The sequence below is a fragment of the Salminus brasiliensis genome, chromosome 13 (genome assembly GCF_030463535.1).
Source record: "Salminus brasiliensis chromosome 13, fSalBra1.hap2, whole genome shotgun sequence".
NCBI classification, from domain to species: Eukaryota; Metazoa; Chordata; class Actinopteri; order Characiformes; family Bryconidae; genus Salminus; species Salminus brasiliensis.
Window position 1 is genome coordinate 35559659 of NC_132890.1, and position 20164 is coordinate 35579822.

A 20164-nucleotide genomic window follows, 5' to 3' on the forward strand; every position below is an offset into this window, starting at 1 on the left:
CACACACACAGCGCCGCGCACACACACACACACACACACACAGCGCCGCGCGCACACAGCCAAGCACACACACACACACACAGCGCCGCGCGCACACAGCCAAGCACACACACACACACACAGCGCCGCGCGCACACAGCCAAGCACACACACACACACACAGAGCCACGCGCACACACAGCCGCGCACACACACAGCGCCGCGCACACACACAGCGCCGCGCACACACACACAGCGCCGCGCACACACACACAGCGCCGCGCACACACACACAGCGCCGCGCACACACAGCCGCACCAGGACTTTAAAAACCTGTAACTAGCTGAAGCATTTTCTGAGAAACGTACCTCTTCGCAGCGATGGCTTTTAGCAGGTCTGTATGGCAGCTCTGGGCTGATGAAGCCACAATAGCGTTCTGTGGGTCTTCCTCAGGAACAATCTCAAACTGAAACAGACAAACAGAAACTCATTTTACTACTAACGTGGGATCAAGTGCCAGAGTTGTAAGAATCAAAACAGTCAACTTGAGTCCTTCGTAAAAAAAAATAAAAAAATAAGTAAATTAAAAAATAAAAACAAAATTATATATATATATATATATATATATATATATATATATATATATATATATATATATATATATATATATATATATACATACATACACACACACACACACACACACAAAAACACACACACTTTATGTGTATGTGTATGTGAGTATATATATATACTCACATACACACAGCGTGCGCAACTGAGGACCCGCGACTCGGCCTTCAGAGTGGGTGACAAGGCGGCCCTAAGGAAAGCAAGAGCCAAATTGTCACGAGCCATCCGAGAGGCAAAGCACACACACGCCCAGAGAATCCACAACCACTTTAAGGACACGGGTGACACACGGCGCATGTGGCAGGGCATCCAGGAAATCACAAACTACAGGACAATGCCACCGTCCTGTGACAGTGATGCCTTCCTCCCCGATGCCCTGAACGACTTTTATGCACGGTTTGAGGCACAGAACAACACGTTGGTGAGAAAGACCACACCCAAGCCGGACGAGCAGGTGTTGTGCCTGACTGCAGTGGACGTGAGGAAAACTCTGCGCAGAGTCAACCCACGGAAAGCTGCAGGACCAGACAACATCCCCGGCAGAGTGCTCAGAGAGTGTGCAGACCAGTTGACAGATGTTCTCACGGACATCTTCAACGTCTCCCTGCGCAGCTCCACTGTCCCAACGTGCCTCAAGACCACCACCATCGTCCCCGTGCCAAAAGAAGTCCACGGTGTCCTGCCTCAATGACTACCGTCCCGTAGCTCTCACGCCCATCATCATGAAGTGCTTCGAGAGGTTAGTCATGAGGAACATCAAGAACCAACTGCCCTCTTCATTGGACCCCCTGCAATTTGCATATCGTCCCAACCGCTCCACGGACGATGCCATCACCACCACCCTTCATCTCTCCCTTACCCACCTGGAGAAGAAGGACACCTACGTCAGAATGCTGTTCATAGACTTCAGTTCAGCATTCAACACCATCATCCCACAGAACCTCACGAGGAAGTTAAGCCTGCTGGGCCTCAACACCCCCCTCTGCAACTGGATCCTGGACTTCCTGACAGGAAGGCCCCAGTTAGTCCGGTTCGGGGACAGCAGCTCCAGCACCATCACCATGAACACTGGGGCACCTCAGGGCAGTGTACTGAGTCCTCTGCTGTTCACCCTGCTGACTCATGACTGTGTTGCGAAACACAGTTCTAACAGCATCATAAAGTTCGCCGATGATACAACTGTGCTGGGTCTCATCAGCAAAGGCGACGAGTCAGCATACAGAGAGGAGGTGCAGCAGCTGACAGACTGGTGTACAGTCAACAACCTTCACTGGAATGTAGAGAAGACCAAGGAAATGGTTGTTGACTTCAGGAAATCAAGACTGGACCACTCTCCGCTTAACATCAACGGCTCCTCTGTGGAGATCGTTAAGAGCACCAAGTTCCTTGGTGTCCACCTAGCGGAGAACCTCACCTGGTCCCTGAACACCAGCTCTACAGCCAAGAAAGCCCAACAGCGTCTCTACTTCCTCCGGAAGCTGAGAAAGGCCCGTCTCCCTCCACCCATCCTCACCCTCTTCTATAGGGGAACCATAGAGAGCATCCTAAGCAGCTGCATCACTGTCTGGTTTGGGACCTGCACAGCCTCTGACCGCAAGTCCCTCCAACGCATTGTGAGGACAGCTGAGAAGATCATCGGAGTCTCTCTCCCCTCCGTCATGGACATTTACACCACCCGCTGCATCCGCAAAGCAACCAGCATTGTGGATGACTCCACCCACCCTTCACACAGACTGTTCTCCCTCCTGCCATCAGGAAGAAGGTACCGCAGCATCCGGTCCAACACGACCAGACTCTGTAACAGCTTCTTCCCCCAAGCCATCAGACTCCTCAACACAACTCAACTTCTAAACTGATATCTTTCTGGTACATGTACACTCTCCCTCTCTCTCCCTCTCTCCCCCTCTCTCTCCCTCTCTCTCCCTCTCTCTCCCTCTCTCTCCCTCTCTCTCCCTCTCTTTCCAACCATTTACCCCAGATAACATGGGAAGCATTTTTTGCACAAGCATTTGCACTAATAACGTTACTACCTCACTGGACTCTATTTATTGCACATTGTACAATTTGCACACTACAGTCATTATTTATTATCCTCTGTCTGTACTGTGTTGTGTTGTCTGTCCGCACTTGTTTGTTTGTGTTGCACTTGTGTTCTGTATGCACTGTCTATGTTGCACCATGGTCCTGGAGGAACGTTGTTTCGTTTCACTGTGTACTCTGTATGTAGTTGAAATGACAATAAAACCCACTTGACTTGACTTGACTTGATATATAATTTTATTACCCATTGCTGCTGACACAGATGTGCAAATTCACACACACAGCTTGTCTAGTCCCTGTAGAGAAGTATAGAGTACAGAATAGGACCCTCTGGAGCAGATAAACTGATGAAGCTACTGGCAGGTGTGGTCTAGAGCACTGAGCAGTGAAGCAGTCCCCAACCCTGGTCCTGAAGGACCCCTGTTTTACAGACTAGGGGTTTCCAGCTCTAGCACGCCACAGTCAACTCAGGCTTGTAAATTAGCGGATTAGCTGAATCAGGTCTGTTGGGAGAAGGGTACACATTAAAATGTGCAGGGCAGGGGGTTCTCCAGGACCAGGGTTGGGGACCACTGGTTTAGACGGCTGCGCCAATCAGGATAATGTAATTATTCAATCACTAAATTAATAGTGCATGGATGATGGACACATTGATACAGAAAAAAATATATATAAAGAAATAAAGATTAAAAATATAATTATTAATTAATTATAAAAACCTGATTTGTATTTTTTTTAATTGGTTACACTGATTTTTTTGGAGCATGTTTTAAGTTTCACTCAACCTCCAGGTCACGAAGTCAAGTCGAGACTGTTCGCGGTGTTTCAGCATAGGAAAGTTCAGGTCTGAGTCACTGCTGAGCCACAGATCATCAAAATCCCATCCCACGCATCCGCTCATTGCTCAGTAGTTTCACAGCCAGTGGTCAAATATTCAGGAAACAGGAAGAGCACTTATGAAAGACGCCATTTAGCCATGAAAGACAGATTTGTTAGCAACAACACTACAAGGTTTTAGGGGGGTCTAAATCTGAGCTTTTTCTAATCTGGCTCTATAGGGCACCCAGTGTAAATGTACAAAATATGTCCTTAGGAATATCTTCCCAAAGTCTAATACACGTCTGTTGTATTTCTGCAGTATTGCTCGCAGGGAGGCCCCAATGCAGCATAATCCCGACCAATCGCAAGGCCTGTCTTCGAGTCTGAGCAACCCAACTAAACCTGGATGTCCCGCATACCGTGTCGCCCCTAGGTCCTAACGCGGCACTATAGCTGTAGAGATCTGCAGCTCACCGCCAACGGGTACCCAGACTTGGCGTGTAGCTATCCCCTACCCAAACTGAATGCCACGGTGAAGCAGAAATGGACAGGAGGGACAATGGGACAGGTAGGGCAGTCGCTACCTGAGTCGTGTTTCGAGTATATATATATATAAAATACAAATAAAAAACACCCTGCTGTGTCTCATGGTGGTGCGTTGCCATGGCAACCCAAACAGAGGCGTGTTTTATCAAATTTCTGCTTTGTGTTTTCTATTTACACTTTGCTGGACGCTTCACTGAACACCCAACATACCTGTGGTCCCTGTCCACCATCTTTTATCTGGCAGGTGTAGAGGCACTGCTGTTCTGGATTCTTCATGCTTGCAAAAACCCGCGTGGAACAGAAGCCCACAGGGTAGATGGCGTATTCGTCATGGAAGTGAACCCGATCCGTGATGATCTGTAGAAACAAAAACAAACAAACAAACAAGGCCGTCAAGGCTGAAGGCTTTTCTCCCTCAGTGGAAGGCAGCAAGTTCGATCCACGATGACGCCAAAACAATTCATGACCAGGAGCCCAAGAGAACATGACTGAACTGCGCTTTCTGAGTGGGAAGGACAGACTTGTTCGAAACAGGGTTCACATCAACATTAAAATCAGGTGATTTTTATAGAGTTTATGAATCAAAAACACAAACTTTGCTTTTCATTCATAGCAAAAAAGAAATGCATGAGCAGCAGGACTTCAGCCTGCACTACAGTAGATGCTTTAAAACATGAAACTTGGAAAACTGAATCCCAGTGATGAAGTGGCGTTAATAATGAATAATGCATCAACATCAAAGTTTACTGAGCCCTAGATTTTTAACACTGAATATATCAAGTTAATAATGCAAAGCTAGTGTAAATTGCCGCATGTATCTCCAAAAAGGTGATTTTACAGGAGAAGGCCAAAATGTATTTAACTCTAAGTCAATGTAAAATAATAGTTTATTCCATGTAATTTAAAGCATTTCTATTGGTCCATTCATCCAGAATTGTTTAAAGACTGTAGAGAGCATCTACAGGGTTCAAACCACAGAGAAAAGTAAAAATGGACAAAAATGGAGATATGTGGTTTTCATTGGACAGCAGCGAAATGTACTAAATGGATCGGAATGATTAACACCCCCACCCTCAATTAAAAAAAGAACCACAAACTGAGGCTCTGGCTTCTGGTATCCATGAATATGAATATTCACAGATTTAGTACAGATTATTAACAGATTAAAATGAATGCAGCATTCAGCTACTTTAAGTTGCATCCATTGCTGACACAGATGTGCAAATGCACACTCAGCATGTCAAGTCCCTGTAGAGAAGAAGTACTGCCAATAGAATAGGATTAGGAGCAGATAAACATCATGAAGCTATTGGCAACATGCTCCCTAATATTGCCAGGCGTGGGTATAAAGAGGAGTATAAAGCCCCCCAGCATTATGGAGCTGTGGAGCAGTGGAAGAACGGTGTTCTCTGGAATGATTGATGGTGGTGCTCCATCCAGTACTTTTGGGAAGAGGTGAGGTGGTGGTAATCCAACATCCTGACCGCATTAAAGCTGGTCACTGAATGCAATCAAATCCTCACAGCAATGTTCAATCAAATCTAGTAGAAAGCCTTCTACTCTGGACCATAGAGACAGTTACTCCAAAAACAAACCCATGTCCATACAGTGTATACTGTGAGTATATTAATGGAATATTAAATGAATGTGGAATATTTTTGATTTATCAGCCCTATTTTAATGTTATGAAAATAAAATGATTTGTTAATTAATTCCAAGGATTAGATTATTATATATAATTTTATCAGTGCATCCCTGGCAAAATGAGGACCTCACTGCATCTCTATTTAGAAGATCAGCAGATGAATCTCAGAGAATTACTTGAACATGTGCATATGAGGACTATGCTGATTACTGACCTCCCCGAGGCTGTAGATGGTCAGGCCACCCAGTGTGATGGGGAAAACCGGCCTGCCAGAGGAATCCAAAGGGATAGGCTGCACCAGCTTACGTGCACCACCCTCCGACACCTTCCTCTTCTTTGACATTTTCTTCGACACTAAAAAAAAAATTTGAACAAAACCATAAATATGTTAATTACAGAGCACAGTCACTTTTTTTAGAGAAGGACATTTTTTCATTCTAGCAACTGCATTTCAAACATGACCAAAACTAAAGTCCTACTAGAGCTAGATATAGCCAAGTACCCTGGCTGCCCGTCCAGTCCTGCATACAGTTTCACTCATTCTTCAAACCAGATATTATCTAGTCATATATTAGATATATTAGGCAGTGAGTGAACAGTCAGTACTTATAGGTGACGGAGGTACTGAAGCAGGGAAAAAAATTGACAAGGGTAAAAATCGGAGACACTCTGAACACAAGAACCGGACTGTGAGGTTCTAGACGAGTCAAACTGGGTCAGAACATCTCCAAAACATCAGGCAGGTTGTGTGCGAAATGTGTCCTCCGCATTTTACCCATCTGTGGTAGTGAACACACACACACACCCAGAGCGGTGGGCAGCCAACTCCAGCACCCGGGAAGCAGAGATGGTGAAGAGCCCTGCTCGAGGGCCCAACAGTGGCAGCTTGCCGCACCCGGGTATCGAACCCACAACCCTGTCATCTCTCTCAGCTCTAACAGCTAAGTCACCACGTAAACCCAATGTTCAGTAGATTGTATACCGGATGTTCTCGGTATGCAGTGGTCAGTCAGTACCTACCAAAAAGGCTCAGAGAAAGGACAACCAGTGAACCTGCATCATGGGCACCTCCGGCTCAATTTGCAGGATCTGCTGCTAACGTATTGGTGCCAGTTATGACAGAACACCTTCAGAGGTCTTTTGGAATGGTCAGATCTGTTGTGGCAGCACAAAGGGGACCACAAACTAACCGCTTTAGAGTTCATTTGGGATCATTCTGGACTGAGAGGGTCTTGATCTTGTGGTCTTGTGGAATAGTCAGATCTGTTGTGGCGGCACTTGATATTAGACAGATGGTACTAATGTTATGGCTGATCAATGTATCTCTCATCAATGCATCAAACAGTCTACAAAGAAAGTGAAGGAAACAGTTAATGAGTAAAGAATGTGGTCTTAGAATGAGCATTCTAACTATCCCTTTAGATCAACTGCTTTTATGAAGGGAGGTCCATACTTGCAGTTCCTGTGGTGTAAAGGAATGAACATCTGTGCCATGTTTGTCAAATCCAGGCCTGTAAAACTACTTTATAAACATAACTCAGCTGCAACACAACTTTAGACACCACCCAGTTCAGGACCTACTGTCTTCTCGTCCGTTCTCCCTTCCCCTTTCTTTTCGTTCTTTCTTGGGTTTCTTCAGGAAGGTCTCTTCAGGCCCTGAGGGTCCAGGCCCCTGGCTTTGGCCTGCTGGCATGATGGCAGCCCCTGCTGCACTGGAACTGAAGGCAGCAGGAGGCAGAGAGGAGCTGCTGGGAGTCGAGAGCATCTCGCCTTCTGCCAGAGACTGGTACTGCAGTAAAGTCTTCAGCAGGAACCTGTTGAAAACCGTGACAAATGAACCGAACATGCACTTACAGTGACTGGCTACTTTATTAGACACATTCACCATGCATGTGTACAGTTAGAGACCACAGCTCATCTTTTCTATGCAGTGTTTGTGTTGGAGGAGTGGCGTACTACGGTGGGCAACGGTCAGCAACCCTAGACCCACACAGTACACTTGATGATGATAGGCGTCTGATTATGTGATTATGTGGCTGGTCATGGTAGGTGCACCTAATGAATTGGCAACTCCAAGGAACGTCAAGCTCTGGTCCATTTAGCCCTTGGTTCTTTTCACACAGGGAAAAATCCAAGCGCACCAAAATGCATCACAACAGAGCAGATGAGAACCACGTTCTCTCTGCTGATTGGTCAGACCTGTCTGGGGCAGAGCAAGAAAGTAAATACAGGAAGAAGGTCCTGTGTCCTGGACTAGTGCAGATCTCTATGCAGCTTAACGTGAGAGATGGCCTCTGTTTACAGATGTAGCAGCCGAATTATCTGGGCAGTAGACCATATGGGGGCTGTTTACCTCAAACTTACAGAAGGATGATAGTTGGGTCGGATTAAGGTCCAATCACGATATTCCCACAAACGAACCACCTTGGAGTTTATTTGGGATCCTTCTGGACTGAGAGGGTCTTGATGTGGTTGTTTTGGTCCACCTCCGAGTGTGATTACTGTTTCACACCTGCTCAAATGAATCACACCAAGGGTGACAAGAACCAGAGCCCGGTTTAACCCACGTCTGGGCCACCAGAACAGTTTCAGTGACCTTTTTAGCATAGATTTGAACTCTCCGAAGTCTCTGGGAATGTACTGCAGGAATGGAACAACATTAAAACTCCATCGGTTAGTTTTGAGATGACTGTACTGTAAAATGTTGTTGGGCCAAAAGACTAAAACTATTCCAGATCCGCTGTTAGTTTCTGAGTTTCTGCTTCTCCGCCAAAAAAGGGTGGAAGAAAAAGTATTGGCAGCCTTGAGAAACGTTATGATGAAAGCACACAGTTACAAATGTGATTGGAAGCAGACCAGCAGGATCTAGGGTATTCTCAATTGGTCATAGGTTCAAAGTCCAAATTCCCATCAACGTTAACTGTTATCTAACAAACTCTCAGATCACCTCCCCCGAAATTCCGATTTCCCATTTATGCCCTGTCCCAAGTCGAGTGTTCTTCATGATTGATGTTCCTGCCATCAGTTCCCCAACCAAGAATCCTCTCTTTCAAAGGCCCCCCTTTTTATTCCGAAGAAGGTAATCCTCAGAATTTTTCTTTTTATCATGGCACAGCACATGGCAGGATGTTCGCTGCGTAGGAGGACAAGCTATGCATTTTCAAGCTGTTTATTCAAGCACTTTGTTTAATTGGTCACCCACAGCTGGCAATCTTATGACATTCCCAGTCGGAAACAGGTCACGTGTGTGTTTGGCTATCCAAGTACAAGCATGAAAGGAGAACTACAGCAAGCCACAGGAAATCCCAGCACAGACACTGGCAGAAGACCAGTAGGCCCTCGGGAATTTTAACTCATTCCAAAATAAAAAAATAAAAAAAATAGTTCCCATTAATTTCAAGCATAGTCTAGACATACTGGGGGCCAATAACTGGGGCTGTCTGAGAGCACAATGTTGTCGATCCCACATTCTCTAAAAAGCATAAGTGAACACTACAGTCACTGACTGTGCTTTCCAGTCTGCCCTGGGATCATTACAGCTTAAAGACTTTTATTAGTTTTTATTTTTATTTTGCTTGTTAATTCTAACTTAGTTTTAGTCGTATGGCTGATACAAAGCATGTTTGGCTTGTAGCTGTAATTTTGTTTAATATTCTGAATTTTTCTATCTGTTTCTAATCAAGTCTCAGTTTGAAATAGTTTTAGTAGCAAAAACATTGTCGGTATTTATTAAACAGTAGGAGAGATAAACAGCTTAAAACTACATAAGCTGGTATTTGTTATTACTTTCTCAGTTATAACAAGTTAATTCTAAACTGCTGCGTTCCTCTTTGCTGTGGTTTGTGGCTACAAAAAATAAATCTCACAGCTTTTCACTTTCAAAATAAAAACAAAACAATGTGTGGACAGAGACTAGACACCTGGAGTGTCATTACTGCAGCATCACCCACTATTAATCTGATTTTGAGTTTTTACAAGCTTCTTATTTTTATAATAGTTAACTAGTAAACTCTTTTCACATCAAGTTTTAATTTTTATACTGATCTGATCTGGCAGTCTCCATCTGAGAGACTTTACTCACCTCCTCTCTTCTTTCGCCCGCACAAACTTCTCCTCCAAGTGAGCGACTTCATCGCACAGAGCTGCGTTTTCCTGCGAAGAAGGTTTACATTCACGTCGTTTAGCAGACGCTCTTATCCAGAGTGCTTCACTATTCACTTAAGAATAACCTCATAGTTTAAATAGACTAATAATTCAAACCTCCTCTAATCTTAGACTCTACTAAACACAAGTCAATATGGAGACCATAATACTCTTCTCTTCGCCTGAATACTCTCAGAAGAGGAGGGTCTTCAGTCTGGGTTTGAGGACAGTGAGCGTTGGACTCTGCTGTTCGGACACCCAGGGGAAGTTCGTTCCACCACTTCGGTGTGCAGATCGGCTTTTGACCATCGCCATCAAGTACGGAGGGGCTGGCTGGTCCAGTCTTGGCTTTGTAGCCCAGAGTCAGGGGTCTGAATCTGATGACCTGGGCAGCAGCTACAGGAAGCCAGTGAAGAGATAATACTGCAGCCCATCAAAGGACCATCATTTAAAGGTTCCTCCACTCGCTCTCTTCTTTATTACAAACATGGTTCTTTATGGAACGCAAAGACGCTCTTCAATGACGTCGCAGAGCCATTTGAAGCACCTTTATTTTTTAAGAGTGTACAACAGCGAAGTCGCCTCCACAACAGGCAAATCACCACTCCAAAATCACCTTAATAATAAGTAATAAATAATTAGGAATCACGCTCACTGCTTACATTTGTCCTCAGGACTAAATTCACATAGTTATTAAGTCTAATTATTATTAAATTATCATTCAGTTTAAGGTGGTAGTAACTTAAGGGCTCCTGCAGATGTTGTTGTATGAGGATGATGGAGCTGTAAACACCTGCAGGATGTGTGACAGGATTGATAGACTGAGGAGAGTTGGTACAGTGCAAACAGTGAGCGTCTCGTAGGAAGTGTGTAAAATGGGTCGCAAAGCAGATCCAGGTAATTATTGGCTAAAAGGAGTGACTGCATTTGGGCGTGGCCAAAGACCATAGTGTGATATGGCATATGGAAGAGTACGGTCATACGGGTCTAACAGCAAATGATCATGGGCTGGCTCCACACGATTTGTCATAGCTGAACTACAGAAGCCCTAATTGGTCACTGATTGGCTCCACATGATCAGTCATAAACGACAGAAGCCCTAATTGGCTCCACATGATCGGTCATAGCTGAACTACAGAAGCCCTTATTGGTCACTGATTGGCTCCACATGATCGGTCATGAACGACAGAAGCCCTAATTGGCTCCACATGATCAGTCATAAACGACAGAAGCCCTAATTGGCTCCACATGATCGGTCATAGCTGAACTACAGAAGCCCTTATTGGTCACTGATTGGCTCCACATGATCGGTCATGAACGACAGAAGCCCTAATTGGCTCCACATGATCGGTCATGAACGACAGAAGCCCTAATTGGCTCCACATGATCAGTCATGAACAACAGAAGCCCTAATCGGCTCCACATGATCGGTCATGAACGACAGAAGCCCTAATTGCCTCCACATGATCAGTCATGAACAACAGAAGCCCTAATTGCCTCCACATGATCAGTCAAGAACAACAGAAGCCCTAATTGCCTCCACATGATCAGTCATGAACAACAGAAGCCCTAATTGCCTCCACATGATCAGTCATGAACAACAGAAGCCCTAATTGCCTCCACATGATCAGTCATGAACAACAGAAGCCCTAATTGGCTCCACATGATCAGTCATAGCTGAACTAACGAAGCCCTTATTGGTCACTGATTGGCTTCACATGATCGGTCAGGAATGACAGAAGTTCTAATTGGTCACCGATTGCCTCCACATGATCAGTCATGAACGACAGAAGCCCTAATTGCCTCCACATGATCAGTCATGAACAACAGAAGCCCTAATTGGCTCCACATGATCGGTCATAGCTGAACTACCGAAGCCCTTATTGGTCACTGATTGGCTCCACATGATCGATCATGAACGACAGAAGTCCTAAATAGCCACTAATTGGCTCCACAAGATTTGTCATAGCTGAACTACAGAAGCCCTAATTGGTCACTGATTGGCTCCACATAATCAGTCTTAGCTGAACTACCGATGCCCCAATTGGTCACTGATTGGCTCAACACAATGTCATAGCTGACCTACTAAATTGGTCTGATTGGTCATTAACTACAGAAGCCTTAATTGGTCACTGATTGGCTCCACATGATCGGTCATAGTTGACCTACAGAAGCCCAAAAGGTCATGGGTTGGCTCCACGTGACCAGTCAGGAATTACAGAAGCTTATTTAATTGGTCATGAACTTTATTTTTAAACATTATTTTTTATGTTTTGTAAAATAATTTTTTTTATCTGGGGTGTCACTTTCAGAGCCTACTTACACATTTAGGAACAAACATTTACTTTAAAATACATGATAATGTCTAAAGGTTTTTGAATGGCACTGTAATGGCATCAGGTTTTCAAATACAGCAGTGAAACTACTCACGAAGATCATGGTGCGAGCAGCTTTGCGCAGACGGAGGTACTTGAGCCTGTACTTCTCATTCTGGTTCTTGCGGAGAGCTTTCCTGACTTTTGGCTTGAGCTCCAAATGTCCATGAGGTGAGGGGACAGACGGCAGAGATGAGCCTGAACTTGAGTAGGTCGTCTGGGCAGTAAATGCCTGCAAAGCTTGCTGTCTCTCCTCATCAGTCTGGACACACGGGACACATAAAAGATGTGGAAAACGTGAGAGAGTTAAAGGACAGGCCCATTCACACATTTTCCCCCTTTTACTAACCCAGCTGACCTGCCAAGACATGCTTGGTGTCCAAGGGTATTTTAGTGCTGCACTGGAGCCATGAGCCTAATTGAGCCTACCAGCAAATGGAAGCGTATCCCCACCGGGTTAGCACAAACTACATATCTGCATCTTCACACACTTTCCATAAAATGTGTGGAGCTGTGTGAGGACCCCCAAACTACATTTTATGTATTTTTATATTTAAAGTCCACTTGCAATGTTTGTGTGGCTTTAGGTTTCTTTCAATTCTGCTCTGTTTAATTAATTAATTAATTAAAAAAAACTAACAAATAAAAAGCAATTCATATAGTCAACAGGGGCCGAAAAGTGTCCATGCACAGTGTGTGCGCGCGTGTGTGTATTTATGTATGCATGTATATACATAAATATGCATATTATATACATATAATATAATATATTATATATATACACTTATAAGAATAAGAATAAAATGTGGTAATAACTGCAGGCTCCTGCAGATGGCGCTGCATGGGTATTATAAACAGCTGCGGGTGAGCAGTGCAGTGCAGTGAGCATCTCATTGGATGTGAATCTGCAGGTGTATGGAAGCTAACAGTCATACAGGTCTACCAGCAGTGGTAGAAATCCCTACAGTCTAGAGAAGATTCTCCAAAATTCAGAGCAGAAGTGATTAAAGGCCTCTTGCGGGCTGATGGTCTGCAGCTCCCTGTGGACCGCTCTCGTAGAAGTTGGTGGTGAAGAACCTGCACTGATTTCTAGAAGCAAATCATGACTGGAAGAGCAGCAATTTTCTTAATCCCCGTCTGTCAGTTTCATCTTTCAGCCACAATCCTGAGGAGATTCTCCTGTAGGCTGGGAATTTTGCCACTGCTGGTAGACCCATATGAATGTAAGCTTCCATACATCTACAAATTCAGCCACTTCATTCACACTGTGGTCTTTAGCTATGCCCAAATGCAAACATATATTTTAGCCAATCGTTAACTGCATCTGCTTTGCGACCCATTTTCCACATATCCAACAAGACACTCACTGCACGGTCACGGAGGCTCTGCAGGAGCCTAAAGCTACTACTACCATTTTTTGCCTGTGGAGCAGATATCTAGATATCTATATATAAAACTTATAACAACACATTAGCTTCAGAGCTCCAATTCTAAAACTACCGAAGCAAGCATTTTATACATCAAGCATGTCTTGGCATTTGGAAAAAGGTGAAAACCTGATGGATGCAGCAGGACATGACCAAACACTAAACGTAAAATGTGAACGTCATATGATGACAGTTAAGCTCATCTAAAACACCATTTCATGCATCCACTAAATGGACAAAAGTATTGGGACACACCTTTTAATCATTGAATTTAGGCACCATAGGTGTATAAAATGAAACCCCTATCCCTGCAGTCTGCGTTTAGGAGGAACCACAGAGAGCAGCTCAGCCACCGAGTGTCTGTCAGACCACGTAAAGTTACAGAGCGGACTCAGGGCCGAGTGTTGAGCTCAGAGCAGAGTGCAGAAAAATCTCTACGTATTAATTTCTACATGTCTATAGATTTGGAAAGGGAAGTCAATGGGGGTCCCAAAACTTTGTCTATAGAGTGTATTGCAGTTCTGTTCCGTCTTATGGTTCTATTCAACTTCATATGACCAGAATGAGCAGAACCTTCTCTGACGTCTACTTACTTTGCCCTATTCACCAGGCCTTGCACTGACAAACTCAAATGCTTAAAAATCAGCGACAGGCACCTAACGATCTGCAATGCACAGATTTGTTTCTATAATTCCTAGAAAGACATTTCTAATGTATTAATAATCTATATTAAAAGAAGGCTTCTGCATAACTGATTGAGGAGGGGAGATGGAGGTGAGGATGGACTGGTTAAAAGGTTAAACAGCAGTCTGCAGCCACGTTCAATCACAGGATATAGTGACTATATTTAAAAAGTATCATTTAAATACTTATATTTTATATTCTTATATGCTTATATAATATTATAATAAAAAGTAAGGTTATCATTTGATAAGTATACCAAATTAAAAAAGATAAACTGCATTAACGTACTGTTATTCTTAATTTTTAGGACAAAAAATATAAAATGTGGTTAAAAATTGGTTATTTAGCTTTACTTTTTCACATTAATCAAATTTCTTTATAGATTAAAATGATATCCTAGAGTTTAGAGGTTTCTAAATGTGCCATTTGCATTTAGTCTTTTTAATATGTTACAATATGCATTAATATTCATGTGTAACTAAGAATGTGAAAAGGCTGTGATATAGGTTTCAACGTAAATAACGTTAATCACAGTGAAAATACAAACTAAAACAAAGCTCCCTCAGCCCTGCCCTGCCCTAAAATGAGCTAGAGGACAACAAGCTGCTGGCTTGGAGATGACCACCCCTCTTCCATTCAGAATTATGATAGATTAAGATAGATTAGAAGCAAATCAGCGAATTTACTCTGAGCACAAACCAGACTTACCAAGAGGGCAAAGACTCCATTTCTGTTCTCAATCCTCTTGAAGCGCCTGCTCCCTTTCTGTGTCTGAAATACAGCGCGAAACTGAAGCCAATGCTAGGGCGTTGAAGCCTAAACTCTACAGACAGGACACCACGGTGTAAATCTCTTTTCACATGGTGTGCACTGCTTCACAGATCTATATTCGGGGCAATTTCATCAACCCTGATATAAATAAGAGCTGGGAGAACCAATAAGATAAGAGAAAATGGTAAAGATGTATGTAGAGAGACATGCCACTGGTTATAAATGAAAGAAAACACATGGTAAACAAAACATAACTGACCAAGGACATGGTAGTCTGATGGGCGGCACTCACACTACTGTAACCCATGTCAGGCCTGAGTGATGAAGTGATGTCTTACCTCACGATACATCACAGCCTCGAGGCTCGACTTTGCACTATGGAAGGAAGATCATGTTAGTTATGGTTGGGTCACTGCTCTGTTACAACTCTTCGACATGAAGCACACTAAAGCCTGTCCCGATAACTGTTCTGTTCGGCCGATATCTCCCCCCAGAAGTAATTGCGATAAACGATACTACGTAATTTTAGCACCGTTTTATGCCGCTGATATGACAATAACGTCATCGCATAATAATGCAATTACAACCTTTTAAAGCTTAATTTATTCATTTAATTTAATTGGGAGGTGTATGAGGTGTATTCGGCAGTGCGTACTGTCTGTCCAAAACTTGCAGCATATGCGAGCGGGGCTATCTGGCCAGCTCTTGAGGCAAGCCGGGCTAGCAACAGGCTAGCAATAACAGTTTTTCAGAAAAGGTCTGAAGTATGGAGATGTTTTGAAGGAGAATCCTGACAACCTTGAATGCAAGCTCTGCAGATTTACTGCAGGCAGTATGTCTATTCACAGGCTAGTTCAAAATATAGGTTCTGTATATATTTGCTGGGCCCGTCAGAAGACGAGATGTAGAAAGTATGGCTATGAACCTGCCTTGTATGGCCACACACTAAGTGGTTAGTTTGATTATTTCGTCATTTAATAATTAATATAAACAAAACTAAGATTTATTTATATTCAATGAAAAATACAGCCACCTAATAATCCTGTGGAAGGCGATAAGTTCAAATTTCAGACTGCAAATTTCTGCAAAAAATAATTGACATTAATAATTTTTTTGGTTTATTTAGCTTTAAGAGTTTTCTCATGTTTAAATAGAAATTTAAAAAGTAGTCTGATCCCGTTGAAGAAGCGATTATAATGTATAAATTGAAAACAATACAAATAAAAGGCTATAAGAGCTTATTTTAAACATAATTATATGCTGCTGCCTGTCTCAATATTCCACAAATCCATACGACAGCCCCATATTTTCTGTTTAAATTCTCCGAAATATGTTTTAAAGTTATGAACAAAGCCGAATCTTCGTATTGAATAGCCAAATCAGATTTAACTCACAAACTTAAGTGGGTGTACAGCCCTACTGAGGTAATCTATATTTTGTACGATAAGTTGATAACGTAATTATCGCGACAGGTCTAAAACATACAGTGTAGAGCCCCCCCTTTTTTCATACTTGGACTGCACCAATCCCCGATCAATAATCCTCTGCTTGATCTCCTTGATGTGCATGGGCCGTCCTGCCTCTTCTAGAACAATCTGAAACAATTAAAGGAAAATCTGATTCAGCTCACCAAGTTAATCATCTTATAACACATAATAAAACTTAACCAATCATGATGTTTATATCTGGAGAAAAAAACAAAACATTCACTCAACCTGAGCTGCATCTAGCCATGTGAGGTTCGGCTTGTCTGAGACTTCCCCAGATGGTTCCCTTAAACACAAAAGCAACACAGCAAACCATCAGCTCCTCTGAGAGCACAGTCTGAGGCAATTTCCTCTGCTAATCGACCAAAACTCTTACTTATCTCTTTAATGTCATAAAAAAAAAAAAAAAATCACACTAATGAAAGAGACAGTTGAACAGAGTCTTTAAAGTTTATATAAGCTGAGAGCCGTGCCAGACTGAAATCAGTGGCTTAATGACTTGGTGATTCTTTTATGCCGCGCCTTGAGGCTGCAATTATCTTTGTAAGGCAGTTAGTCATTCCTCACTGTGCAGAAAGCATCAGTCATCAGTGCTTCTCCAGCATCAGCTTCCTGTAAAGTATAAAACTGATTTACTGTTCTTACACTTTAGTCTTAATACAGGTCCCTACCAAACTAATTACTGCCCCTTACCCCCACAGTCGTCATTAAAATACAACTTGAGGTCAGGTCTGTAGCTGCGCCTAAGCTGTGGAATGGTTTATCTCTGCAGCGCTGATAATTTAAATATAGGCGTTTAGCAGACGCTCTTCTCCAGAGCGACTTACAAAAGAGCTTCACTGTTTACTGAAGAAGAACCTCAGCTAGTTTAAATAGACTAAAATTCAGAGATCCTCTAATCTTAGACTCTACTAAACACAAGTCAATATGGAGACCATAATACTCTTCTCTTCGCCTGAGTACTCTCAGAAGAGGAGGGTCTTCAGTCTGGGTTTCAGTGGCCAAGTCTTTAAATGACGAGAGACTGAAAGCATTTCTATTGTCCTTTCTTGGCACATTCTTAGACGTGCACCTAGTTGTGAAGGTTATATGCTCAGTTATTAATGCAAATGAACTTTATTTAAGCAATTGAAAACAAGAGGTAGTGAGTTATCACGGACAACATCACAGCCATAATATTACTCGCAATAACGCACAACTAGGGCGGCACCGATACCCAGATTTACGATACCCAGGGTGCCGATATTAATACAAACTCCAATACTGGATAGACGGCTCTAAATCCTGATATTTATAGAGTTCCACTTTTTATAGACTGTACTTTTTTATATATCTGATCTTTATTTATATTTATTTATATTATTCAGATTTATATATCTGTAAAAAAGGAAAAAAAGAAAAGAAAAAAGGCCCTCAGTAAGCTTCATGGTATCTGTGCTCTCTATTGCGGATCTAATGCGTCTAAGTGCCAGTTTCTGCACCAATACTGCAACACTGCAACACTACACACAAGCTCAGGTGTTCTACTATTTGTATATATTAGTTTTTACTAACTAAATTATAGAAGCCCTGAATTTCACACTGAATATGCTGAATACTGAGAATATCCCTCATCCATAATGTAGTTCCACAACAAATGATTTGCTGCTGTTTAACAGAATCCATTATAAGATAAGATAATCCTTTATTAGTCCCACAGTGGGGAAATTCTCAGTGTCACAGCAGAAAGGTATAGCAAGACACTCAGTTACAAAAACATAGATAAATAAATTACACTATATACACAATATAAATAAGACGTAAAAAAGCAATAACTATATTATTTACAGGTTATTGCAAATGACTCTTAATTGCACATGTGCACACCAAAACCAAAACCACCAACCGTCTACCAGTTCTGGCAAAACGTCACCCTCCTTTCAGACACCTTTATCAGCCCTATGAGCATATGCTCACCATCACTCTGCCTGTAAGGGGACATCTCAACAACCCATTTGAGAAAGGCTAACAACAGACAAACAGAATAATCACTGGTTTGACAGACCCCAGATGTGGAAACAGAAATTCCATCACTCACTGGAACAGTTTACTAATAGTCTCAAACTCTCAATGGAAAAACTGTCAGAATCCACAATCAACAAAAGGCTTCACCAAACCCAGTCTGGAGCCTCTCATCACTTTAATAATAACTACCAGAATCAGCAAACACAAATCCTAAAAGTCATACTGCCACACACACATTTTTCCATTATTAATTTTTTTTTTTTTAAAACCTATATATGGTTTCTGTCTGAATCCTTCAGACGACCACACCTACAATCATACTCACGTCTCCAGTGTCTCAGAAGTGGCTGACAACCCAGTCATGCTGTCCAGAGCCGGAAAGAGGGAGTAACTGCCCTGACCGTCTGACTCCATCTCTGACTCAAAGTTGGAGAGGGTGTTCAGGGGGTCCATCGTAAGCAGAGGGCCAGGAGACAGGAGACTAGCTGGTGTCTGTAAAACAGGTCACAGTCAGTTTGTCTCAGTACAACTAACAACGTGGTACAAGGGGTGTACCGACTCAATGAGGTTCACAATTTGACGTTCTTTTGATATTCTGAACTAAATTTCAATGGAGAAAAATAATAACCAATTCATTTTTAGGTCAAATCTACTCATGAAACTAGAGCTGGGAGGCAGGGGGACTTGGTGCTGGCTTTTCATAGATGGCTTTTTCCTGATGCACTGTTACACACATGCCAGCACTTAAGCAGGATGCAGCTCACTATGGCACATAACCATCCATAGGGAATGTGCCTTTATTGCAATTGCATTAAAGCCATTACATTGCTTTGCACCTGTACAGTTAGGGCTGGGAGATATGGCAAAAATATTATTTTCTCACCAATTTGGACCATTACCCAATCCGTATATACTCTCTCCCACCATCGCATGCGATCACCCTCAACACTGACCAACCGGGTGACCAACGCGCCTGGAAGGAAGCGCAGCACACGCGGCTCAAACGCACCAGAGGCCAGCACTGCAGCCAAGCGATGTGGGGAGGGAGCGCCATATACCCACCCTGGAGAGAGCAAGGCCAATTGTGCTCTCTCTGGGCCTCGGCTGCTGATGGCTAGCAGCATGACCGGGATTCGAACCATCGATCCTCTGATCATAGTGAGAGAGCCTTAGTATGCTGGACCACTCAGGTCATCCCATTAAACCAGTCTAATTACACTGTTGGTAACGACACCTGCAGCTGTACTTAGTATATTATAAGTATACTGTGCATCATGATACGATAAAATATGCTAACTAGACAGGGCGAAATACACTTCCCTGCTGAAAACTATACAGGCCCTACGCATAAAATTAGAATATCATGAAATAGATGATTTATTTCAGTAATTTCATTTAAAAGGTGAAACTTGTATATTATATTCATTCATCACACACAGACTGATATACTTCAAGTGTTTATTACTTTTAATTTTGATGTGATACGCCAGACCCAACAATGCAGAAGAGCTGAGGGCCACTATCAGAGCAACCTGGGCTCTCAACACCTACGCAGTGCCACAGACTGATCGACTCCATGCCACACCGCACTGCTGCAGTAATCCAGGCTAA

General features: G+C 42.9%; 1 protein-coding gene across 2 annotated transcripts in view; it reads right to left on the bottom strand.

Annotated features, from left to right (window-relative positions):
* Nucleotides 1–20164, bottom strand: part of tbrg1 (transforming growth factor beta regulator 1) — a 30929-nt gene that overhangs the window by 8496 nt on the left and 2269 nt on the right. The window contains exons 2-12 of one of the 2 annotated variants that reach the window (XM_072695110.1): nt 18879–19045; nt 16778–16835; nt 16575–16657; nt 15401–15437; nt 15000–15062; nt 12236–12442; nt 9744–9814; nt 7244–7476; nt 5877–6016; nt 4228–4374; nt 348–445 (exon numbers count right to left, since the gene is read on the bottom strand). In XM_072695110.1, the coding sequence (XP_072551211.1) occupies nt 348–445; nt 4228–4374; nt 5877–6016; nt 7244–7476; nt 9744–9814; nt 12236–12442; nt 15000–15062; nt 15401–15437; nt 16575–16657; nt 16778–16835; nt 18879–19006 (1265 nt within the window). In that variant the 5' untranslated portion in view covers nt 19007–19045. The remainder of the gene's footprint in view (nt 1–347; nt 446–4227; nt 4375–5876; nt 6017–7243; nt 7477–9743; nt 9815–12235; nt 12443–14999; nt 15063–15400; nt 15438–16574; nt 16658–16777; nt 16836–18878; nt 19046–20164) is intronic. The other variant, XM_072695111.1, reaches the window with a different exon arrangement.